The sequence below is a fragment of the Trachurus trachurus genome (genome assembly GCF_905171665.1).
Source record: "Trachurus trachurus genome assembly, chromosome: 9".
In the NCBI taxonomy this organism is placed as follows: Eukaryota; Metazoa; Chordata; class Actinopteri; order Carangiformes; family Carangidae; genus Trachurus; species Trachurus trachurus.
The window spans coordinates 29,637,475-29,660,986 of NC_139895.1; the positions used below are offsets into that span (position 1 = coordinate 29,637,475).

Consider the following 23,512-nt stretch of genomic DNA (forward strand, 5'->3'; position numbering starts at 1 on the left):
CCTTTCTGTCATGTGGATCGCTATCTTGTTCAGAGACCTGCAGGCGGACTAAAAGGGGGACCCAGGGGGGCTTTCAGCTCTCAGTTCAGACATTTCACGTTCCCCTAACCCCCACACACACACACCTGCACTGCAGCAGGAGATTAAATCACTGCAAACATAAATGTTGCTTTTTCAGATTGCATTGAATCCAATCTTATCAAAGGGCTCATGGTGTGGTGTCAGTCCACCATGAGAGGCTCTGTGCTCTCCTGCTTTGTTTTCAGGACAGGTCAAGTCTGTTACTCTTCAGAGGTGACACCAGGATCTCAGGCTTTACTAGTACACTCTATTCTAATCCTTGTGTTATCACAAGAGTGAAGTAGCATTACATAAACATAATCCTCTGATTTATTGTTGTAAGACTAAATTATGTAAACAGAATGGCGTAAACCCTGGTTTTATCATAATTGAGCAAACAGGCTAAGTTTAGCAACATGCAAGCCACTAATAAAAACCTATTCTGGCAATGCCAGTATTTATCTTACTTGTTCATGCAGTTTGTAGACTAAACTAAAATAAGAGAAGAGAATTCAGAATATAGAGAATTTTGTTTTTCATTTACTATGAAGTGGCCTATGTTGCTAAACCTAACTTTGCTCAGCTGTGTTTAATGGTGGCCTAACCTCTCTGCATGCCTAAATGACTTTATTAGTCTATATCATTTGTTGAGTTATGTAGTTAATCCCAAATGTTTCCAACAATTTTCAAAACCCAGAGATCAGATCAAGGTCAGTGTTGTCTCATTTGGTCACAAATGTCATATCCTCTCGAAGCATGCCTCAGAGATGTTTGTCAGAAGATGGCAGACGTTACTTTTATATTTATTATATCTTTAAAGCTACTTTTTAATGATACTCTTTACGCAACTTGGTTGTTTTTAAATATACATTCGAGCCAGGTGATATTTGTCACAAATCTGAACATAGCTTCTCTCAGTGTTTTTACCTGAAGATGTCCTACACAGGGGTAGATAACAGTGTGAAGAAACAGCTAGCCTACATCTTTGTTGCTTCATGATGTGGCTAAATTTGTTCTTTCAGTATCATTTTGATTGAGAGACCCCCAGTGGCAGATCATTTCAAAACCTGTGTTTTAAAATTATGTCCTAATACATCAATTTCAGACTTCCAATAATAACATGGAGGATTTGTAAATGCATCTTCTTCTTCTTTAAAAAAAAAAATCCCTTTTATTTCAAAATGGGCAAAGCATTACCTCGCCGTAAATGATTAAAAGTAATTACATAAAATGGAGGTAATTACATGAAATAGAACTTGTCTGCTTAGCTACCACCCTCAAACACACACACACAGCTGCCGACCTGTCCTGAAAACAAAGGAGGTATTTGGCTCCGTTCTAGCCATGGAGGTTCAGCTCTCTGTCTGTCTGCTCTGAGGATCCTGGCCTGACTGCCCATCACTGTGGGTTTAGGGACATTGATCTTGATTTGACCCTGTTTTCTGCTATGATTCATGCCCACTCTTGTTTAGTGCAGCAGGAGTGTTGATCTCTAATAAACATTCCCCCTGGCTGCACTACACTCTTCCTGGATTCAATCTGCTGCATGTTTTCCTTGAGGTTGTAATTATGACTGACTTGTGCCCTTAATTTAATGTTTCATCAACGTGCTACTCATTTGTTTTGTCAGGGCTTTACCTCTCCAAGCAATGCTGATGAAACTCATTTATACATCACGTGCAAAACATGCCTGCCTTAGATTTTGAAACATATATAAAGTGACAGTTCTTCAGATAAGGGAGAAAACAAATTAAATTGTTGCCATCTCTCGTCTGGGGGGGAAAGAGTGATTAAGAGGACAATCAATTTTTACAGATCAGTAAAGTTCAGTTTGCTCATCATGAAGTAGCAGTGGTCCGCTTGTACAAACACCTGTGTAATGTCTCCTGTGGTTCTGGGGTAAGATTCCTACACTTTGCAAAAATAACTTTGATGATGTCATCTCACACTTTTTACAGAAAGTCTGTGTAACAAACTGGAGCTGTGGGTTTGGAAGACATGAGAAGTTGAGAGGCAGAGAGAGGGTCTAATTACTGAGTGAGATCAACTGAGAGTTGTGGATCCGGGCTTTTAGGAGTTAGACAAAAAGTAGCAACTAAAAGTCACAATATCTTGGCTGCTTCAGTTCAGAACATTATTTTCCACCATAGATGAATAGGGCAACATTTTTTTTCAGCACAGAATGAGGCATAGTTCTCAGATGTTCTCCTAAAGCTAACCAGCTATCCCTGGCCAGTCCTATACATTTCCAATAGTGACTATAACCTCTACAGTATAACCTCTACAATGGCTGAAACTCTCAGTCGCCAGCGCCACCACAAGTTCTTGGCAAGAAACCACATTGGGTGGCAGAGAAAACCTAAGCACATTGAATCTGTAAATGTTCCAGCGTTAGCCAGCTGGTGTCCGAAACCAATAAAGGGGAAGTTAAACAGGGGAGTTAAACAGTTTCTAAACAATAAGATAAGGCAGTGATAAGATACTGAAATGTAAACAGTTGAAAAAAGTAATGGTGGCACACATATCAATCAATCAATCATTGACACCATTGGTCTCCCCCTGTATCTTAGAGGTAATGTCTGGTTGGAGAACTTTGTTGTATGTCTTGCTTGTTGACTATCAAATTAAAGGCATAGTTCAACATTTTGGCAAATTGGCCCATTGCCATAATCCCTATAGTTTTAGGAGTATAGGTTTGTTACCTTTAATTGTCGGTGCAAGCTATTTTTAGAACTGCGGAGCAGAGCCGTGAGCTAATGGGATTTCTTGGTTTCCCTCATCAAACTCATCAAATACACAATCCAACAACTCCAAAAAGCTCTGGTGGACAAGTTGTGACCTGCACATTCACCACGCTATGAGATAATAACACAACGTTATGAGACGGAGTTGCTTTCTAGACAGATTCATGCAAAACCGCTGATGCATTGGCATCGGTGGCAGTTTTTCAGCATGCAGTCTCTGCATTTACCTCAAAAACAACTCCGTCTCATAATGTTCCGTTATTATCTCATAGCGTGGTGAATGTGCAGGTCACAACTTGTCCACCAGAGCGTTTTGGAGTTGTTGGATTGTGTATTTGATGAGTTTGATGAGGGAAACCAAGAAATCCCATTAGCCTCCGTAGCGTAGCTCTGAGCTGCTCGCGGCTCTGCTCCGCTGTTCTAAAAATAGCTTGCACCGACAATTAAAAGTAACGAACCACTGCTATCACTATAGGGATTATGGCAATGGGCCAATTTGCTAAAATGTTGAACTATCCCTTTAAGTTGAACATATAACTCTTTCATTGGACACAAGTACATTAGTTTGTGGACCTCTGTGATAGAAGACAGACGGGTGTGTGCCACCCTACCTTCAGTAAACATGCATCTTAAGACATTTTTCTATCCTTGCTGAGAAAGAAGCTGAATTTTCTAGTATAACTGCAGCAGACAGGACCCAGCGTCTGTCTGTGGAGTCCCTATCATTAAAGGACTGCAGTCACACATAAAAACACATGACATCACCTCCTCTTCTATTGTGGCCATCGCTCAGCTGTGTTTCTGCAGACTGTGTTTCTGTCCCTGAGGAGCAGCAGCAGTGTGTGATTTGATTTGCTACTGACTATATAGGTATAGACAAGCCATCCGCTCTGTTGTGTGAAAACAATCAGAGCGAAACCTGGACGGGTAGGACTGTGTCCCCCACCCCCCAGCAAAGTCAAAATGAAACCTATAAGCCTTTTACTGAGGGATAAAAATATGAACCATTTCCAGCTGGTATTTCATAAAAGCTACCCCACTGCTCCCATCCAGTGACAGTGATGTACACACAAAAGCTGAAGGAAGGCTTTTGTGACCTGTGACAAACAGATATGTAATTGTCCTCTTCCGCTATAAATCAGCTCTGTCCATTAGATAAACTCCCATCCTTAGGGTGGCTCTGAACCTGGGAGATCCAGAACAGGATAGTAGTGATTAGATTTAGACACAATCACAGCCACAGCAGTAGCAGCAGCCCACAGGCTCCTTTGACAGTGCTTTATCAGTGTGGCCCAGCAACAGGAGTGCACGCTGGATTAGCTGAGGTACCACAGAGGGGCAGTTTGCTGTTGAGAAGCTCCTGCCACCGGTGTGGCCGGCTTGGACCTGTGTTGCTGGGATGAAGGCTCAGGCATCTCAATCAGTCTGAGGATGCCTGCAGAATAAGCCAAATAGACTGTGACACGGCTACTGAGCATGGCAACGCTGCTGGCTGAGCCAATCACACGGATCCCTGAGTTGGGGCTGAATGCTGCCTGCATCTGTAAACAGATCACTCTCTCCTTCACTTTGGCAAGCCTGCCAGATTGATATCAGAGCAAAATGGAAGGTTATGGAAGACTAGAAAGACAAACTCAAGAGCTTAAAGTGAGGAAAAGGAAGCATCCATCATTTGAAAAAATTGATGTCCACTTTTAAAAACGATCTATTAAACCACACCAAAATCTGATTTTTGAATTGAATGTGCAGTTTTCTGTCAGAGTCGAAATCCTCATTGCTTCATTGCTGATATATGGCTCAAGCACAGTCGTTACAGAAGACAGCTTGTCTGACATCTGTCCTACCACTGTCTTCCTCTACTTCCCCGTCTGTCTCCGTGTGTCTGTTTTTACGCCTGTAACTTTGGAAAACATGTACAAATGAAACACATGCTTATTATCCAGAAGGCTTTGCTCAGCAACATTACAACGTGACACCTGAGCTAAATAACAGCTGAAAACCAAACCATCATCAGCATGACACACACTGAGTGTTAGCTGAATGGACAGCCCCATGTCTTCTTTTTGTCCTGTATTTGACATCTATCTGTGCCAGACCAACATTAGGTGAGTGAACTTTCTGCTCTCACAAAATGTTATCTTCAGTTCAGTTTCAGCTGCAACAATGATATGGATGCCTGATGTCTGGACCGGAGGAGAAGACACTTGTTTCTGAGCTGAGCAGGATCCAGTCTTGACTGTGAGGTGTGTTGATTTTCCCCCGGGCAGGAAAATGGTTGGGAAGTCCCTGATTGCTGGCCTGGTGGTCCTTCTGGTGGCTGCAGTGAGCCTGTTCCTGGGGGTCTTCATGGGGCTGGGGAAGAAAAACACGCCTCCCCCCTCAGACTACTTCTACTCAAAGGCCGCTGTGGCTGCCGATGCTGGAAAGTGTTCAGAAGTGGGGAGGTGAGAGATTCTGGTTTCACGTCGTCTACTTCTACATGTGAGCGCTCCAGCTTTTGTCTGATGTGTGTTGATTGTGTCTTCAGGGACATTTTGAAGAAAAATGGTTCAGCCGTGGATGCTTCCATTGCTGCCTTGCTATGTGTCGGCCTTTTGAACGCTCACAGCATGGGCATCGGGGGAGGACTCTTCTTTGTCATCTATAACGCCTCCACAGGTGAGCGCGCAGCATCAGTTTCCACTTGCCAACAAAGTTAACCAGGCAAACACCTCCAATCTGTCCTCATTTTCTCCTCAACAGGGAAGGTAGAAACTATTGATGCCAGGGAGACTGCGCCCATGAATGCCACAGAGGACATGTTTGGCAACAACACCAAGCTTTCTCGTACAGGTAGGAACCGACTACTGAGTTTGGTGATACTGTAAAAGCTATTGGACTCAAATGTATCAGAGGCCAGAGAAGGATTTTCAGAGGTAGAGATAAATATTTGGTCAGCAGACAAGAAAGAAGGCTTGTGAAATTCAAAAATAGTGTTATTGCTGTCTCTACATGACAGGTGGGTTGTCCATAGCCATTCCTGGGGAGATCCGTGGCTACGAGATGGCACACAAGAGGCATGGCAGGCTGCCATGGAAGGAACTGTTCGAGCCCAGCATTGCATTGGCTCGTAATGGCTTCCCTATAGGAAAAGCTTTGGCTCATGCCATCTTCAAGAGCAAAGATTCAATTCAAGGAGACGCCAACATGTGGTGAGGATGAAGCATTTAAAGGGAAAAAAATACAAGTGAGCTTAAAGGGCAGCAACAATGGCTCCACTCTCTCTGCTGCTTTTTCTAGTTTCATGACTCAAATCGTGTCCAATTATCTTATAAAACAATATTTTGACGTCTTGGCAAAAACTTTGTCATGAAGTGTTATGAAGCTTAGCTTTTTGTATATATTGAATAAACATCTTGTGGTTTCTGATAAAAGCTGTTTTTAGGATTAAGATCTGGGCTAGTGACGTGATGCAACCTAAGATGTAACTGGTGTATTTTCATAAAAATATGACTATATGCAGGAACATTTTTTGTTTTTTGTTTTACATAACTAACATTATTTAGAAGTTTTTAAGTATTCAGGTTAATTAATTCATGGTGGCATATCTGTGCAACATATTTTTTTAAATCGTCTGTGTGGATATCAAGCTCTGTCCTGAGAGGACTGAGACTGTTATGATCACACTTGTTCATTTTGATATACATGTACATAAATTATAGTAAGTCAGAGGCCATTAGAAAGTGATACTGAGACTTTTGGGGCCCACTGTGACATTTCCGTATTTGACTCATATCAGCTTGAACATCCATTGACTTGGTTTAGGTGATTTTCTGTCTTTTTCTTTTCCTCTCATCTTCCAGTGAGGTGTTTTGTGATTCTCAGAAGAACATCCTGAAGGAAAATGATATTGTTAGATTTCCAAAGCTGGCCGAGACATACCAACGAATAGCGGAAGAGGGGCCTGACGTGTTTTATAACGGGTCAATGGCTCAGAGCATCGTAGAGGACATCCAGGCGGCAGGTCTCTTTTCCTTGTCCGTTCTTATCTTTATACATGAATGAATAAATGTTTTGAATAGGCACGGAACTGAAACCAAGACTTCACAGTAATGCAGAGATCAGTAATTTGAGCATCATCCCTCATTTCAAATGTGGCTGTTCATGTCTGTGCATGTTCCAGGTGGCATTATCACCCTTGATGATTTGTTGGAGTACCAGCCTGTGTTGAATGAGAACCCTCTGAAGCTGAACGTTGGGGAATACACCATGCATGTCCCAGACGCCCCCTCCAGTGGCCCTGTGCTGGCACTCATACTCAACATTGTGGATGGTGAGCAGCTTGGCCAAGTGCTTGTGCAGCCATGCAGAAGAAAAGATGTCAGGTTTCCCCAGGTCGTCCCTGAAATGTTTCTCCGCCCGGTCTGGAAGCAGAAAACAGAGCTGCTGCTCAGTTCTGCTTGCCAAATTTAATTCAACGTCGACACCCCATCTGTGCAGGCAGAGAATCTTTAGTCATGCTTTAAATAAAAAGTGGCATCATTAGTTTCAAATGATGGGATAAGATTGAATGTGTTCATATATGACTCTGCAGGAATGTGTTCCCACTACAGATCTCAGATCTGCTGAAAGGGCTCATGTTGTTATTTTACTTAGAGTTTAATGACCTGCCACTGACTCAAATGGGCTTTTAGGACAATGATGGAGAAGCCTCATTACCTGAGTGGGCCAAGAAAATGTTATTCTTCATTTACTGTAGACTTGATTCTTCCTGTGGATACTTTGCAGGGTACAACTTCACAGACACAAGTGTCTCTACAGCAGAGAAAAAGACTCTGACGTACCATCGGATCGTAGAGGCTTTTCGCTTTGCTTACGCCAAGAGGAGCAGACTCGGGGACCCACGTTATCTCAATATTACCGATGTAAGCCTTAATGTTATTATTATCATTATTATGATCCTTCAGACCTTTATTATGGGTTGTTTCTAGTTTATATTACTCAGTATGATCACAGTCATCTCCTGCTTGTATTGTTCAGCTCTTTAGGGAAATTAAGTCTATGAAATGTTTTGCCTTCTAGTCATGATTTTGAAAGTCATAAGGTCCAGAACGAGTGCTGGGCAATTGATTAGCATTTATGACATACAGTACAGCTCTGCAACTGACTTGTTTTGTTCCTCTCAGCTCATCCATAACATGACCTCAGACTACTTTGCTGATGGCATAAGAAGCAAAATCACAGATGACACCACTCACCCAGACAGCTACTACGAGCCAGACTATTTTGTCCCAGACAACCACGGGACAGCTCACCTGTCGGTTATAGCTGAAGATGGAAGCGCTGTGGCCGCCACCAGCACCATTAATCTATAGTAAGACTTTAAGAGAATTTGAAATACGTCTCTCCTTTGGAAGGAAACAAGTGCGTTTTCTGTTCTGCTGCTTATGATCTGTGACTTTGAATGAATGATTCGTAAAATGAGCCATTTTATTTCCCCAGCTTTGGTTCCAAAGTCATGTCTCGGTCGACTGGAATCATTTTCAATGATGAAATGGATGACTTCAGCTCTCCGTACATGACCAACGGGTTCGGAATCCCTCCCTCACCCAACAACTTCATCCAACCAGGTGTGGCTGGGCTGAATTATCAACTGCTTTACTCCAACCCCCAGTTAAAGTTATGAATTTTGGGCACGTCTGTTTTGATGGACTGATGTGTTTTTAAGCCTCTTGTTTCCACAGTCACAAGGATGTTACATGACCATTTCTCTCATTAGGTTGATGCAGAGGTGACGTTTCCAGGAGACTTTCATTTGTCATTGTCTGGAGCTCACAAACAACATCACCCTCCTCCACTTTTAGAAATATAAGCTAATTTCCACACTCAGACTGAGACTCACTGCTGCCCTTTGCTTTGTTTGCAGGCATTTGAAGTATGTGGCAGATTACGAAAAAATAAAAAGTAAACATCTATCCATTAAGCAGTCGTAGCAGCCTTCTGTTTATCTGTTGTAGGGAAGAGGCCGCTGTCTTCCATGTGTCCAACTATCATCTTTGACAAAGACAACAGAGTGAAAATGGTTGTAGGAGCTTCTGGGGGCACAAAAATCACCACAGCTACTGCTTTAGTAAGTCTGATCTATTCACATTCACATGCATCTCCATCCCACACACACACACACATAATTATTTGTCTTGCATTTTGGCCGCAAACAGGTGATCCTGAACTCCCTGTTCTTTAACTACGACCTTAAGAAAGCTGTGACGGAGCCTCGAGTCCACAACCAGCTCAACCCAAATATGACAGTGGTAGAGCAGGGCTTTGAAAAGGTGGGTGGAGACTCATGCTGCAAAACAACATCATCAAACAATGATCTGATTAAGCAACCTCTTGGTGCTGCTTGTTACACAAGCATTACTTATTACATAATAATGAGATGCAGACTAATGAATAGTGCCTCTTTTGATTGATTTCCTACTGTCCAGAGCAATTCAGCTCAGCTCCGATCAGTAGGAACAGCTAATTGTAAAGACCTTGGGAAACTTGGGATGATGCTAAATTCATTAAGATATTAGAGATTGCATCAAGCATCTAAATGCACAACAAACAATCCCATCTCTCATCTGCATCATCACACGACGATTGTCAGAGAAAAGGCCGGAGGAACAGCAAAGTCACTAGGATTCAACCTCTGGATACCACAAATGGCTAAAAATAACTAGCAGGAATGATAAATAAAAGACGACAAAGTGTTTCCTCTGATACATTACCCATCTCAGCCAAGTCTAAGATTCATGAAAGTCACAAATCAGTAAAACATTAATGTTCTGCACAAGACTCTACATGTTTGTGTGTGTGTGTGTGTGTGTGTTGATGCTACCGTGGCAGAGTGTCCTGGAGGGTCTGGCCCAGAAGAACCATGTAACACAGCTGCTGAGGACTCCAGACTCAGTGGTGCAGGCAGTGGTGCGGCAGGGAGAGCGTCTCTGTGCAGAGTCGGACCCCAGGAAAGGAGGCTATCCAGCAGGGTACTGAGTGTGACTTCAGGGCCTCCTCTCACCTGTCAGCCTGGAGCGTCTCCTCAAAGACACTTGGACAGAGCCAGAATACACGAAAGGTGTCTGCACTGAAGACTCAAGCAGTGTTTAAGCTACAGAGACACAGCCACCAATCCTTTTCCGAGATGAATTTCTTTTACTCAAACGTGGAAAATGACTCCATTTCAATACCTCTTTTACTCCAACTCAACGATTTAACATTACTTTTTACTTTGGCATTATTTTTGTGTTTTGAAGTAAATTAAGAGGTTGCACCTAGTTTGACTCCTGTATCATCAATACTGGATACTGGTCAGAAAGGAGATGTTTGGGAAAGACCAAAACACATGTGCTTTATATAAAATAAACCTGTATGATGCAGTATCCAAAATTAAAAACAAGCAAGCACCAAATATTGGGCAAATGATGGAAATAATGTCATGATATGAAATGTTCTTTCTTCTTCTTCACTGTGTTTTAGGTAAGAATCTGAGTGGTTGTAGGTTGTCCGTGTAGTATTTTCATCTCTTTTAGTGTCTAAGGAAAAACTATTGTCAATAACTGGACAGTTTGTCTGAGAGGGGTGGAGTGGGGTGGGCTGGAGGGGTTGGGTTTCATGTCCAACTGGTGAAAAACCATTCACTAAAAACTACACCAGCAAGCAGGTACACCACTTAAAAGTAAGGACACCTCAGGTCTTTGCCTGTTTTACCAAAATGTCTACCTACATCTTTCTCCTGATGTAAGTTAATCCTGCAACGAACATTATTTAGCAGAAACTGAACGTGTTATTTTCTACCGTGACTCTACAGTCAAACTATTACTTTTTGAATTGTAAATGTTTAATATCGAGTAGAGGTTAAGTGAATGTAAAGTGTATTCTGAAAAATACATTTGCAGATATATTTTTCTAAACATGCATTGTTCTTATGCCATGTTTGTTGCCATGCTTGTTATTAAACATTTTGAACAAAGATGTTATATTTTACCATAGAAACTGTGCTGTTTGTGTGCGGGACTGTTAAACACCCTATCCTATCTTTCCATAGGCGGATGTTCTGCCAAAAACACTTTGAATTTCATGCATTGTGGTTAATACATTTAATCCAGAGAACATTCGGTGGCAGGACAGCTACAGTAAGACAAAGATACTCTACTGTCTTTGGCTAAGACTTAGGCTACAACAATTCTTTTCATTATGCACTAATTGTTTGACGTATATATTTTCTATGAAATATTTTGAAGGTGGTGTTCAAACTGATTGTTTCCTTTTGCACACTGTTAAAACTCAAGGAGCATTTAGTCTAACTGCTAACTTCCTCAGAATCGCTTTGGAAAACAGGTGAACAGGTTTAGCATGTTAGCATGCCAATGTGTGCCAATCATGGATGTATTATGGTGCCAATTAGACCCAAACAAAATTGCTTAAGGGACTGTCAAAACTTAAACCTCTATGAAATCAATTGTTATTAAAGAAGGGAAAAAAATCCCCACAACCCCCAGCTTTAGATGTGGCAAAGGCACTGGTTGTGATGACTTTGTGCACCCCACCACATCTTCAGTTTTAGTATAAACATATTTACTCAAAATAAATATGCATCTTCACATGCATATTAACAATATTTTTTATACATTGCTATTCAAATTTAAACATTAAAATGTCATACTTACTTAGGCTACCACACTGTTGGCTGGTAGGCTACCGTGTCCCATCTAGGTTTAGTTCCTGTAGGCTAAGGACTGCTCTACCCTCAAACAAAGAAGTTACTTTCTAAGTGATATTTTATTTTAGAAAAATTAAAAGGAGCAATGTGAGCACCAAAAAAGTGGTTTGTTGCCTGAGGGCAACACCATCCATAGAGGGTAGCCAAAGGGCTACACTCGTTTAGGACACAGTGGTGCTAATGCTAACAGAGAATACTAAAGGGCCAGGAAGATGTGTCAACATGCTAGGAGATGGTCATGCTGGGCTAAAAAAGCATGTTAATGCTTGCTGAAAACAACATTGGTGAAAATATCAGTGTTTTTTTGTTTTTTTTACCACCTTCCCCACCTTGATTTAGCATGTTAGCATGCTGAGGGAAATACCTTCAATAGGCTACTGCAAGAAAAAAAAACTGCTTAAGTGTTAGATGAGAGTAGAGTAGGGATCTCCAGACTCAATAATAATTGGAGACACTGAACACCAGAACTCTTCAGCTCAACCCCTGAAGAGTCAGTGTGACCCTTTTTTTTTCTGTATTCAGTCAGCCACTGTTTGAGCCAATAAGAAACCAAACACCAGCAACACAGATAATGCAGCCCTGTTGAAGAAATGTCTGAACAATTTTTGAGCTTAAAAAAAAAAAAAAGTTGTATTCTCAGTATTATTATTTTTTTTAAACTTATCTGATGGAAGTATTCTCTCAACTCATGGAAATTGCTCTGCTGCACTGAAAGCACTTTGTAACCAGAAGCATCAAACACAAAATAGGAGGCTTTCTGCTGTAAATGGTTCTACCAAACTTGATGGATAATGACTCCCACTGCAGCACATCATAACTGCATTCTCTTCAGGTTAAAAGCATAAACTGAACACTCAACTCTGCACTACACAAACACACTCCTACATCCAGAAAAGTGTTGGTTCAACTTCATCCTAAACTAACAAAACCCACAAAGTCTATCCACCATTGGCTGCAACTATTCCAAACAGGTTTTATATGACCTCAGTCGCACCACAACAAAGACCTCACCTATGAGAGTAACACTTGACTCTATACGGAAATTAACATGAAGCCAAACATATAATTAACTCATTCAACTGGAATTTGTGAGGTTGTTGGCACAGATGTTATATGAGCAAGAAATTATTGAGAACATATACTGAGAACAGGCTCTGACAGCTCTAACCAAACAATCACTTCAAGATGCTTGTGCACAAGACTAACGAAACAAAATCCTACTGAGACTTAAACCGTACCACACCAACAAGATATGACAAATCTAACCGCAGATTTATTCCTACTACAATCATTCCTATACTTGATACAAATTAACTGAAAAAGGAAATCAGATGAAACAAGTCATTTATTATTTTTTTCCCCAAATAAGTGCTTTCAGTAATGGATTATGGATCTGCCAGAAGAAATGTAATGTTATCAGCCAAAATAGTTCTCACAAATCGTGTCAGACATTAGTGGAATACAGATACAGTATCTGCTGTTATGTCATCCCAGAGCTTTTATTATAAATGTGATCACGATTTCTTTCCTCTGGATTCCAGCTTCATCAGTATTCTTCTGGTGAAATATGAATCATCCAGGCCACTGAAACACATTCATCTTGTAGCCAACTGTGATATTACGCTCATTCATCACGTAGCAGTGTGTAACTCAGCGCCGCTGTGACGGCTTCTGATAAACTTTCGATGTTTCTGCCATGCCGTCACCTGGCATGTGTCTGTCAGACAAGACTGGACTGCTGCTGTGGTTCAAGCTACTGAAACATGTGTTTATTAACATGCCCATGACAGGTTAATAGAGTCATTTATGTTTTGTCTTGTTTAATTATTTTCGCGGCAGTGAGTACAAAGAGTTTCACAATAATCTCCAGTTCAAAATATTTGTAAAAGAAATGAATAAGAGCAAAACAGAGTTTCATCACCATCTAGTGGTGAGCTGAAGAGACTCAGCTCAGCAGTTAGAGGAGGTTTCCTTCTCTCAGAGGCCAAAAAAAAAAAGAAAGAAAAAGTTTGTTGTTGAAAAAGGAGCCATTAGAGCCGCATGGAGACGGGTGGTGCTGGCGACTGCAGCTCCTGGTCCAGCAGTCGGAAGAGCATGGCACTTTTGTTACACTGTGAGGTTTGTCCCAGAGAATGCTGGAGCTGAGCCTGCAGGTAGTGGACGTCCCGTAGCCGCTCCTTACAGTTCAGAGTGGAAAAATAGGCCGCCGCCTCATTTAACGTGTCAACAGCCAACACCGCCATATGCAAATCTGCAGAGAAACAAAAAGCAGCAGTGTGTAAATGTAAATGAACAGCCGCGCCGCATGACTCTGCGAGATAGGGATCGGTGTCCGGCGGGGGGGCTGAAGCTGTTACCTGCTTGCCCTTGTCCGTTTGGCCTGAACCCAGCCACCGCCATCTGACAGCGGGCTGTCAGCAGCAAGGCTCGGCCCTTGTCCATAACTGCTCCGTGGGCCAGAACGGGCTCAATGGCTTCATGCAGGACACTCAGAGCCTGCTCAGGAACCCCCAGCATGAGCTGAGGACAGGAGAGACAACAAAGACAATAAATAAACCATGTGTCGGTGCCTGCATCGCTTTTATTTAGCAATTACAGCAGCATTTCTGTCCATAAAGTCTGCGGTGATTTGCATACCATGAGAGCCGTAATAGAATCAGTGTGACGGCTGTTCCTCTGCTGCGGATTACCTGAGTAAAGGCCAAGTGAAGGATGGTCTCTGAGGCCAGGGACTGTAGGTGGTGCTGTCTGGCCAAAGCCAAGGCCTGGAGGAGGAGAGGCAGAGCTGTGGAGAAGCCAGAAGACTCCCAGTGGAGCTCAGCAGTAGAGAGCATCACTCTGTAGGAGACATAAACAGGCAAGAATAAAAATGTGACTGAATGTTCTCATCTCTGGGAAGAAAAAAAAACATTTTGGGAAAGGCATCTATTTTTTATTCAGTCTTTTTATAACACAACACTTAGTGCTTCCTAAGATGATGCATAATGTGAACCTCATACATTAAACATTCATGACAGCCCTAAAAAAGATGAGTCAAGTTGAAGTGAGTTCACTCTTCTCTACAAAACCAGGAAACACATCATTATATTATCAGAAAATGTGTCATCAACAACATACAGTAAGTGGCAGCCTACCTGATGACCATCTCTGTACATTTAGTCTTCTCACAGTGAACCTGCAGTCGCTGTAAGATGCTGTACGCCTCCGTGCTGCGGTTGAGAGCTTTCAGAACTTGAGCTTTCCTGTCAACAAACACGCTGTTACTGTCACAGCACAGTTTACACCTCAATGATTCAGACAGTGTCAAGATTAGGACCGAAGACCTGTGCCTTGCCGTTACCTGTAGAGACCCTCTGTTTTGTTTTGGGCAGAGATGGCTGTGACAAGTGGCTCTGCTAAGTGGTATTTTCCTTCATTCATGTGTCTTTCAAACTGGATTTTAAGATCACACAGCATCCAGAGCTGATAAGAAAAGAAACAAAAAACATTTAACTTTTTTTTACATTTTGTGCCATGAACTATGATACCATCATAACGTGCATCAGAAAATAAATCTCTGTGCTGCAAGACTGAGTTATGTGTTTTACCTTATAAAAGAAGTGGTAGTTTTGAACCACCCACATGTTCTGAAGTATTAGAGATCATCAATAACCTAAACAATGCTGCAGCTGGTCATGATGAAATCACGTGCTTTATAAGCACCAGTACGGTTTTAGAAAAAAACATTTGACTTATATGGCTTATGGGGCTATCTTATGGTGTTCCTCAAGGATCTATCCTTGGGCCTCTTTTGTTTCTTATCTTTATAAACGATTTTGCTTTACAGTTTGATGACGCTCTATCCATCATATTTGCTGACGATACAAATATAGTTTTGTCACATTCTAAGTTCAGTTCACTTATCAAAAATGCTAATTACATACCTGACCAAACAGCAAGATGGTTTCTAATGAACAGGCTTTTATTAAACATCAACAAGACCAATTATATAGTCTTCAGACACAAAAACAAAAACTATCCTATTGAGGAAGCTAAATTATTTATTAACAATAATGAAATTAAACAAGTATCGCATACCAAATTCCTAGATGTCATAGTTGATGAAGCCCTTTCATGGAAAAACCATATTGACTTGGTGTACAAGAAAATAACTAAATCTTTGTGTTATCCGTAGAATTTCATCTTTTATAAATAGATCTCGTTTATTAACACTGTATTATAGCTTGATTTACCCTTATTTATCATACTGCAACCTTGTTTGGGCCAGCATATACTCAACATATCTTCACAATTTGTTGTTGTTACAAAAGAAATTTGTTAGACTTGCCACTGCCTCGTGTTACCTAGCACCAACTACTCTTTTGTTTAAGCAACTTAAAATCTTGACCATTTCTGAAATTAACACTTATCAAATATGTATTTTTATGTTTAATTGCACTACAAATGCTGCATCTTTTCCTATTGTTTTCAATGACTTTTTTGTTGCAAATTCCACTATTCACTCATACCCAACCAGACAAGCTAATCATATTTACCATAAATTTTCTCGTACAACATTAGGGCAGTTCAGTATTAAATTCAGAGGTCCTTTAATCTGGAATTCTAAACCTAATATAATTACTAAGTGTAGGTCTATTTCAGTGCTCAAATGTAGACTTAAAAATGTTCTACTAAGTGACTGTATGTTAATACTGGAGTGATTTGAGTACTAGTCTCGTTAATTAATATTATTGTTAGCATTGTGATTTTTATTATATTGTTATTATTAAGATGAGTATTGTTTCTACTCTTCACTGTCTAGTAGGTATGTATGTATGCATGTGTGTATGTATGTGTATACATGGGTATACAATACCAACTTGCACCTATTATTTTTTTGTCAATGTATTTTAATGTGTCCTATTTTTGTTATTCTGTATTGGTGCGAATAAACTAAACTAAACCAAAAAAAGAAAAAGAAAACATACTCTGCTATGTAAATCTTTCATTACTTTGAAAAGGCTGTGTAAAATTTTGAATAACCACAAAATGGAGCAAAAGACTAAGCTAAACTACAGAAACTAATCTTCCACACAGGAGCAGTCAACTATTGACCAAAACAAGGTAAATGCAATGTTGATTATTTCTGTATCCGTTACATATATTAAATTTGTTTCTTTTTTTGATTAACTGATCATGTTGGGCTTCTATTCCACTTACTTAAATGAGGCAGTAGCTAAATCTCATGTTTGAAGAAAGAAATTCTGCTCAACTCTTGGCAGCTCCTTTAGCTTAGCAGACAAGCAGCAACTGCCAAGTCAGCGTTTGACTCTATGCCAGTGAAATTCATGTGATTTACTGTTGTTTAGCTACCTTTAAGTCACATACTGAAATGTAATGAATTGTGAATCAATTGATTATACTGATTTAAATCAATAGTTCAGTTAAGTAGACAGAATAGCAGACAGCCACACAGACACATTTTGATAGAAACAGCATTTTCCACATGTATTTTGTTTTGTTATTATCTAAAGGCAGTGAGGTATAGTAATATGTAGGTTCAATGGCAAGGATTTTTTTTGTTAAAAATGATGGCAGAATAACCTTTTCATCTGTTCTGTTGTTTGCGGCTGAGTCTACACATTCCTTTTCTCTCTGCAGTTATAACCTTTGTAGGGCAGCAATGAATAATACAATTTAGAGCACACACCTTGGCATGCTGTGAGTGGGGAGGGAACTGTTCTTTCAGATGCTGGAGAATCTCTGTAACTGCACTGTACAGGCCCTGCGACAGAAGCAAAAGGTACATGAGACAAAAGATTTAAAGGCTGGACTCTGCCCAGGAGCCGGAAAAACAGACGTGATCAATGTTTATTGCCTTCCCGCAACACTGGGCAAATGGACTAATGGGTATGCAGCGGTGGGTAAAAAAAGGGCAGACAGACAAGATCAAATCCGTTGTGTTACCTGCTCAGCGTGTAGTTCAGCCAGGTGGCAGAGAGCCACTGTGAACGCCTCTGTGTTGTTCTGCTGGACCCCGAAGTTGACTGGCTCCAGACTGCTCATGTTGAGAAGCAGCTGGGCCTGCTGCAGAGCCATGGTGCTGCGCCACACACAGGGAGCCACGTTAATGACTGGAAATCTGTGGCTCAGTTATTCATGCTCTTGGAAAGTCTACCATGTTCAGGAAATGTTTAAGCTTATATAAAAATAGATATCTCTAGCTGTGTTTTGCAGGAGCTGATTTAATGTGAGTGGTGGAGAAGGCTGTGTGCTAGCATTCAGCTTACTGACAGTTAACAATGAACTACAGCGACAACTGTGTGGTGTGGTGGCAAGGTGAGGAGGCTGACCTCTTGCCGTACATCCTCCATATGGACGTGGTCTGAGCCAGGCTGATCTCGATCAGCTCCGACAGACTGTGCTTCCAGTGCAGGATGTCCGTGTCCTTCAGTGCGTCCATCAGTTTGTGTGCCGTCTTACCCTGCGTCGCCCCCTGCTGGACCAGAGACTGAATGCCCAGAGAGGCCAGGTACTACAACAGAGAAGATTATCAGTCAGCGAGGTGGGTAACGCAACAAGGATCAAATGTGCCAAGGTTCAGCGGGTTAAGCCCAAACACATGACTGGTAGATGATGGATGTTGTGCGTCCTCTGATGTTTTAATTTGCTGTTTTTCCACACATGGTTTTTAAGTGTTCTCTGTGCCTCTGTATGTTACTATGTTATCAAAACAACTGGGTCAGGAGTATTAAACAAGAGAAGACGTATGAAAGTGCTGGTGGAAATTTAAATGTTTATCCAATAGTCAGTATAACCACTGTATATACAGTACAGTACCATAAAGAACATCTAGTTTTTATATCTACATTTAATTTTACTTTTCACCGGTATTTCAATGTGCAGTACACCTAATGCAAAGAACCAAAGTGATGTATGGAATTCTCTCCTTCACAGATGCTGTCATTGAAGATAAAAACACAGACTCACAAACTCAGTCCATAGAATAACGACAGCCGATATTTGCCTCATTAGTAAATGCACAGACACGTGTTGCCCAGTTATTTCCCCTTTATTCTAATGTAGTCACAACAAATCATCAATCACTGAAACTTACTGTATTCAATCAAATTAAATGTACTGTGGGTTGAAATATTGAAAGTTTGGTGTTTGGGATAAAAATCAAACAGACACAGTAAACCTATCCCATTCACTGTCTTCCCTCATTTGGATGTAGGATTAGGATAGATGCTCATGTTGCCTCTGAATTGTTACAAATGTTTTAATTTTGTGTCCTGGAAATGAGCGTGTGCTGTGCAAATATTTGAGGTATTGCATTTTGTGCGGCGTTATGCAAATTGAAGCCGTTATAAAAAAATTGAGCCAAAGCAATTCAAAAATAATGAAGAGCCACCGCCATTTAAATATATGCAGACTTATTTAAGAGCTTATGCAAAAACTCACTGGCAAGCAGAAATGGGCAGCCATTTTCACTGAATCCTCTGTCAACACCGTGCTGTCAGATCCCTTCATCTGTTCCAGTGTGTAGAGCCAACTCTGGTGGGAGACACAAAGAGACAGGGAGAAATAATCTAAGGCACACTCATTAAATTCAGGCATAATGACCCATGGTGTTGACAGTGGTAACACAACACAGTGACATCAAGTAAAAAAACAGCTGAAAAGAGTTCTTACCAGACAATGCTGTAAGCACACATGGTCATTGGACTCCTGGGCAATGCGGATGGCCTCCTGCAGAGCCAGGTCAGCCTGCTGACTGGAGGAGAAGAAAAAGAAAAATATGTGTAATTAATGCATTTACTCTCTGCTTATGAACTTGTCCATCTACTTAGAGCTGCCCCATCACTTGTACTCACTAGTGACCAAAACGACAGTGCAGGCTTGCCAAGTTAAGAGCAGCGTAGCGGAGACTTCGACCATAGCCCTCATCCCCGTTGCTCTTTCCCTCACTTCCTGACAAGATGAGGCGATCAAAGTAATGTAACAGACTGTGGGCGGAGAGGAAGATGTCCTGGACTCTCATGCTGTTCAAGTAGTTCAGATAATGCTGAGGACAGAGAAAAAAGACCACACAGGTGAGACCAACTGATATATCAGAAGCAAGAATTATAAATGAAAGTAATGGCGATGGTCTCACCGCCTCAGCAAAATCTGGGTTAAATTTCAGCATGTTGTTGAGCTCTTCCTGCAGTACAGCGGGCTTCAGAGCTTTGTTCTCATCGTTCTTCAGAAGATATGCCTGGTGGTGACAGATAATGCAAAAAACTGTAAGTGCCCTTAATTAGGAATTTTAGTTGTTATGGCAAATCTATGGGTTTGAACAGAAACACTCACCTGTCTTGCTAGAAAGTACTCCGCCTGTTTTTGTGACAGCGGGCCTCTGCTTGGAGCATTGTCATTTCTAGAATAAAAAAAAAACAGACTGTGGTAAGATAGATATGCTAATCACACAATCGTCAAAACAAGAGGGTTTCCATTTACTGAGATTTCAATATTTGTTTTTACTGTAGAGCAGATGCAGTGAATATGATTGTTGCAAATGATGTGCTAATTTGTTCCAGCACTTAACATTATTATTATACAAGAACAGCGTCACTAACCGAAGCTCTGACTCATGCAGCGGGCTGTCTGACTCCTCTTTGTCTATTCTGTCTCCCACAGTGTCCTCAGTGCTGGTGAGGTCCATATCAGAGTCGTCAGCAACCAGTGCTGGCAAACCGACCTGCCCATCAGTTGGCTTGGCATAGTGACTGTGGTAGTAGTGCTGCAGGGACTTGTAGAGTTTATAGACCTGGCTGAAGGACAGCTTGTTGTAGGCCAGGAGCATGTGTCTCATAAAAAGGCCTTAGAAAAAACAAACAAACACAAAAACTGGTGAGACACAGACTAGAGTATTACATATTATTCTTTTGAGAATTATTCTTTTTGAAAGTATTACTGTGCACTCACCCACAACGCTGGTTTTGTAAGCTTCAGAATCAAAAGCAGTGAACGGAGTGGGAAGAGTGGAAAAGAAGTACTCCATGTCTTTCAGCTCTCCATCTGCCATTTCATGCAGCCTTTGAAGGAAAACAAGACCGTAAATTGTCTACATTTTAATGTTTCTAGGTGGTTATTATGATATTACTTATTGTCTATCTAATAAGAAGACAGTTTATTTATAGAGCACATTTCCTGCTGAGGACAACTCATTGTGCTTCACATCCAAAATACATGTAGAACAACACAAAACTATAACACAAATAAGCAAATCTAAATAAATACAGATAAAACAGACAACACAGCAGTGGTGTACGGTGACTTTTAGGCAAGCAGAGCCGAAGACCCCCACCGCACAACCAGAAATCACTAATTCAATGTGTGATTAAGTTGTTTAATAAACTAGTATCCACACTAAAAGACAGAATTTCATGATTGTGTGCTGCTGCCTGTCTTTCCCATAGACTGTAAAAAGAAGGTCTTTCCTCCTAAGCTCAGAGTCTCTCTCCTGCATCTTGCTGCCCTCTGCCTGGACACCTTCAGCTTTACTGCATTGAAAACATTCATAAATATGGTAACTGTGAAAAACTGCACCAACATTTTTAATTTATTCAGTTTTCATATTTACAGTTAACCATTTAACATAATTCTTAAGTCTTAACAGACCAGGCTAAAACCAGAACTTGTAAGAGCAGTGAGACAGACCAGGGTCTGTGTTGTTCTGTGTTGAACACAGATATATAAATATAAGTGCATTATATAAATAATCAGAGATAAAACAAACGTAAGAGACGTATAATTTAATAGGTGATTAAATTTGCTGATCTTAGGAAAGCAACCCGCAGTCTGATAATAATGTTTTTTTTTTTTTTTTTCTCATAACACCACGGCTGAATGCGACAGCGCTGTTAAAAGTAGTCAGTGTGTATCAAGCTGGAGCACCTGAGTTTGACAGCATATGCAGTCTGAGGGCAGCACTCCTCCACTGTCTGCAGGAACTGACCCAGAGTCAGGTCTGGACCCTGTAGACCGCCACATGAAACACAAGACACAGCTGTGAGTGAGACACCTCCTCAGTTTCATCACAGTGGGATGATGGAAGACAGTTCGCTCCGGACTCGGACCTGCTGCAGGGGCAGGATCAGCTTGTTGAGCCGCCTCCTCTCCGGCAGACTGATCTTGGACGCGGTCATCTCGTACAGCAGCGCCAGCACCGAGATCTTGTACGGAGTCACCCAGTCTTTGATGCCGAACACGTTAGCATGCACCACTCCGTTCGTCATCATGGGGTTGAAATACAAACTCTCATGCACACTCGCCATTTCCAGGAGGTCAGCGAGGGCCACCGCCACCACCACGACCACCACTACAACTAACTTTACCCAGCTAGGACGAAGAAAGACAGGAGTTTGACGGTGAGTCTACATTTAACGGGGAGCAGCGAGCTAGCTCACCGAACAACAACTGGACTGAGCCGAGTCCCGGGACGAGCTGGAAACAAATTATCAAACCAACCTCTTGCTCTCAGATAACTTGTAGTTTAGGAAGCATCTTACTGACGGTGACCAGTCGCTTCACCATTATTACCACAGCATCTTTCTTTTGAACATGTTGTCAAAACTAGCCTCTTCCTTTCAAACCGCCCTCCTCCTGTCCCCTTAAAAATACGTCATAAAGAGACAGCCCGCTGTTTTTCAATAAACTTTATTAGTCACGAGTCAGGCGTCGATTTTTTTTTTAATAGCAAGGCTGGGAGGTGAACAACAAGAACTTGAAAAATGAAAATAATATTGAAAGGACGATTTACACTTTCAGATAGTGGTGGTTTGAGACGTGGAGTAGTCGTATTATTACACTATTAGCTACACAGGGCACTTATTTTGTCCTCATCGGAAAGCTATTGCCACGGCCTTGTCCACGTTTATATGATCAAGCAAGCATATTGAAAAGTATAATATATATGCTACTATATCTATTATACACCCACCCACCGACAAACACATATTATTTTGAAATGACTCACTATTACAACCATGTAGTTACACAATGTGACCACTTGATGGCAGCGTCCAATAAAATCAAACCCTGTCAACTTCATGGGTGGGTGGTGGACCGTGGTGGACACAACATATCTGACACTTTAAAACAAACTTTTTGATTAGTCAAAAATGAAATGCAGGGATGTGATTGCATATGAATAAAAGGATAATTTTATGGCTTTCTCAAAGATGTCAACACTATATTGATAAGGCATATCCCTACCTCGTGCCTGGTGCCGGTTCCCAAAGTGACGAGGCCAGCTGGAATCAGTGACTACAGACCAGTAGCCCTGACTTCTCATATTATGAAGACTCTGGAGAGACTACTACCCCGCCACCTTAGACCTCAAGTACAGCATTCTGTGGACCCCCTGCAGTTTGCATACTCAGGAGAACATTGGGGTGGACGATGCAATCATCTACATGTTCCATCGGATTTACTCCTTCCTGGATGAACCTGGGCGATATGTGAGACTGCTGTTTCTAGACTTTTCCAGTGCCTTTGACACAATTCAACCTAGAATTCTGAGAGGAAAGCTGGAGAAGATGGGTGTAGATCCAACCATCATCTTGTGGGTCTATAACTATCAGAGCGGCCACAGTAGTGTGAGGCTGGGGAACTGCATGTCAGACACAGTGAGCAGCGTAGTACCACAAGGTACTGTGCTCTCACCTTACCTCTTCACACTTTTCACTGCAGATTTCACATCTAAATGAAATGATTATTGACTTTGGCAGGTCCAAGAGATCCTTAGGGCCTGTGACTGTGGATGGGGTGGACATTGAGAGGGTTATAAGTACCTTGGAGTAGGCGACACCTTGATGCTGGACTGGTCCGTACACACAAGTGATGTGTACAAAAAGACACAAAGCAGGCTCTTCTTTTTGAGAAGACTCAGGTCCTTTGACATCTGTAATGTAATGCTGCGTATGTTCTATCAGTCTGT

General features: G+C 41.4%; 2 protein-coding genes across 2 annotated transcripts; one reads left to right on the top strand and one right to left on the bottom strand.

Annotated features, from left to right (window-relative positions):
* Window positions 1-5,069: 5,069 nt before the first annotated feature.
* ggt1a (gamma-glutamyltransferase 1a) lies at window positions 5,070-9,821 on the top strand (the record flags this gene model as incomplete). Its single annotated transcript, XM_083979720.1, has 12 exons — window positions 5,070-5,248; window positions 5,332-5,462; window positions 5,547-5,636; window positions 5,803-5,995; window positions 6,647-6,807; window positions 6,967-7,116; window positions 7,572-7,708; window positions 7,970-8,157; window positions 8,286-8,413; window positions 8,801-8,913; window positions 9,002-9,115; window positions 9,675-9,821. The coding sequence occupies exons 1-12, from the start codon at window positions 5,076-5,078 to the stop codon at window positions 9,819-9,821; spliced, it is 1,725 nt and encodes a 574-aa protein (XP_083835846.1). The 5' UTR covers window positions 5,070-5,075.
* A 3,555-nt stretch (window positions 9,822-13,376) lies between these two features.
* On the bottom strand, window positions 13,377-22,151 carry anapc5 (anaphase promoting complex subunit 5). The gene is made up of 18 exons (XM_083979721.1): window positions 22,042-22,151; window positions 21,651-21,902; window positions 21,469-21,548; window positions 20,497-20,606; window positions 20,148-20,391; window positions 19,882-19,948; window positions 19,685-19,786; window positions 19,404-19,594; window positions 19,222-19,303; window positions 18,991-19,083; window positions 17,880-18,061; window positions 17,494-17,629; window positions 17,237-17,311; window positions 14,888-15,009; window positions 14,682-14,789; window positions 14,238-14,385; window positions 13,905-14,067; window positions 13,377-13,798 (listed from the first exon to the last, which is right to left on the bottom strand). Exons 2-18 carry the CDS (start codon window positions 21,846-21,848, stop codon window positions 13,578-13,580), a joined length of 2,322 nt encoding a protein of 773 aa, XP_083835847.1. The 5' UTR covers window positions 21,849-21,902; window positions 22,042-22,151; the 3' UTR covers window positions 13,377-13,577.
* Between the last annotated feature and the right edge of the window lie 1,361 nt (window positions 22,152-23,512).

Excerpts from the sequence above, each read along its gene's own strand:
- anapc5 (XM_083979721.1), bottom strand. The coding sequence starts at position 21,848 with ATGGCGAGTGTGCATGAGAGTTTGTATTTCAACCCCATGATGACGAAC. Across the intron at positions 19,084-19,221 it reads TGTGCTTACAGCATTGTCTG|AGTTGGCTCTACACACTGGA; the intron begins GTAAGAACTCTT and ends GTCTCCCACCAG. Across the intron at positions 14,386-14,681 it reads TGTACAGAGATGGTCATCAG|AGTGATGCTCTCTACTGCTG; the intron begins GTAGGCTGCCAC and ends TGTCTCCTACAG.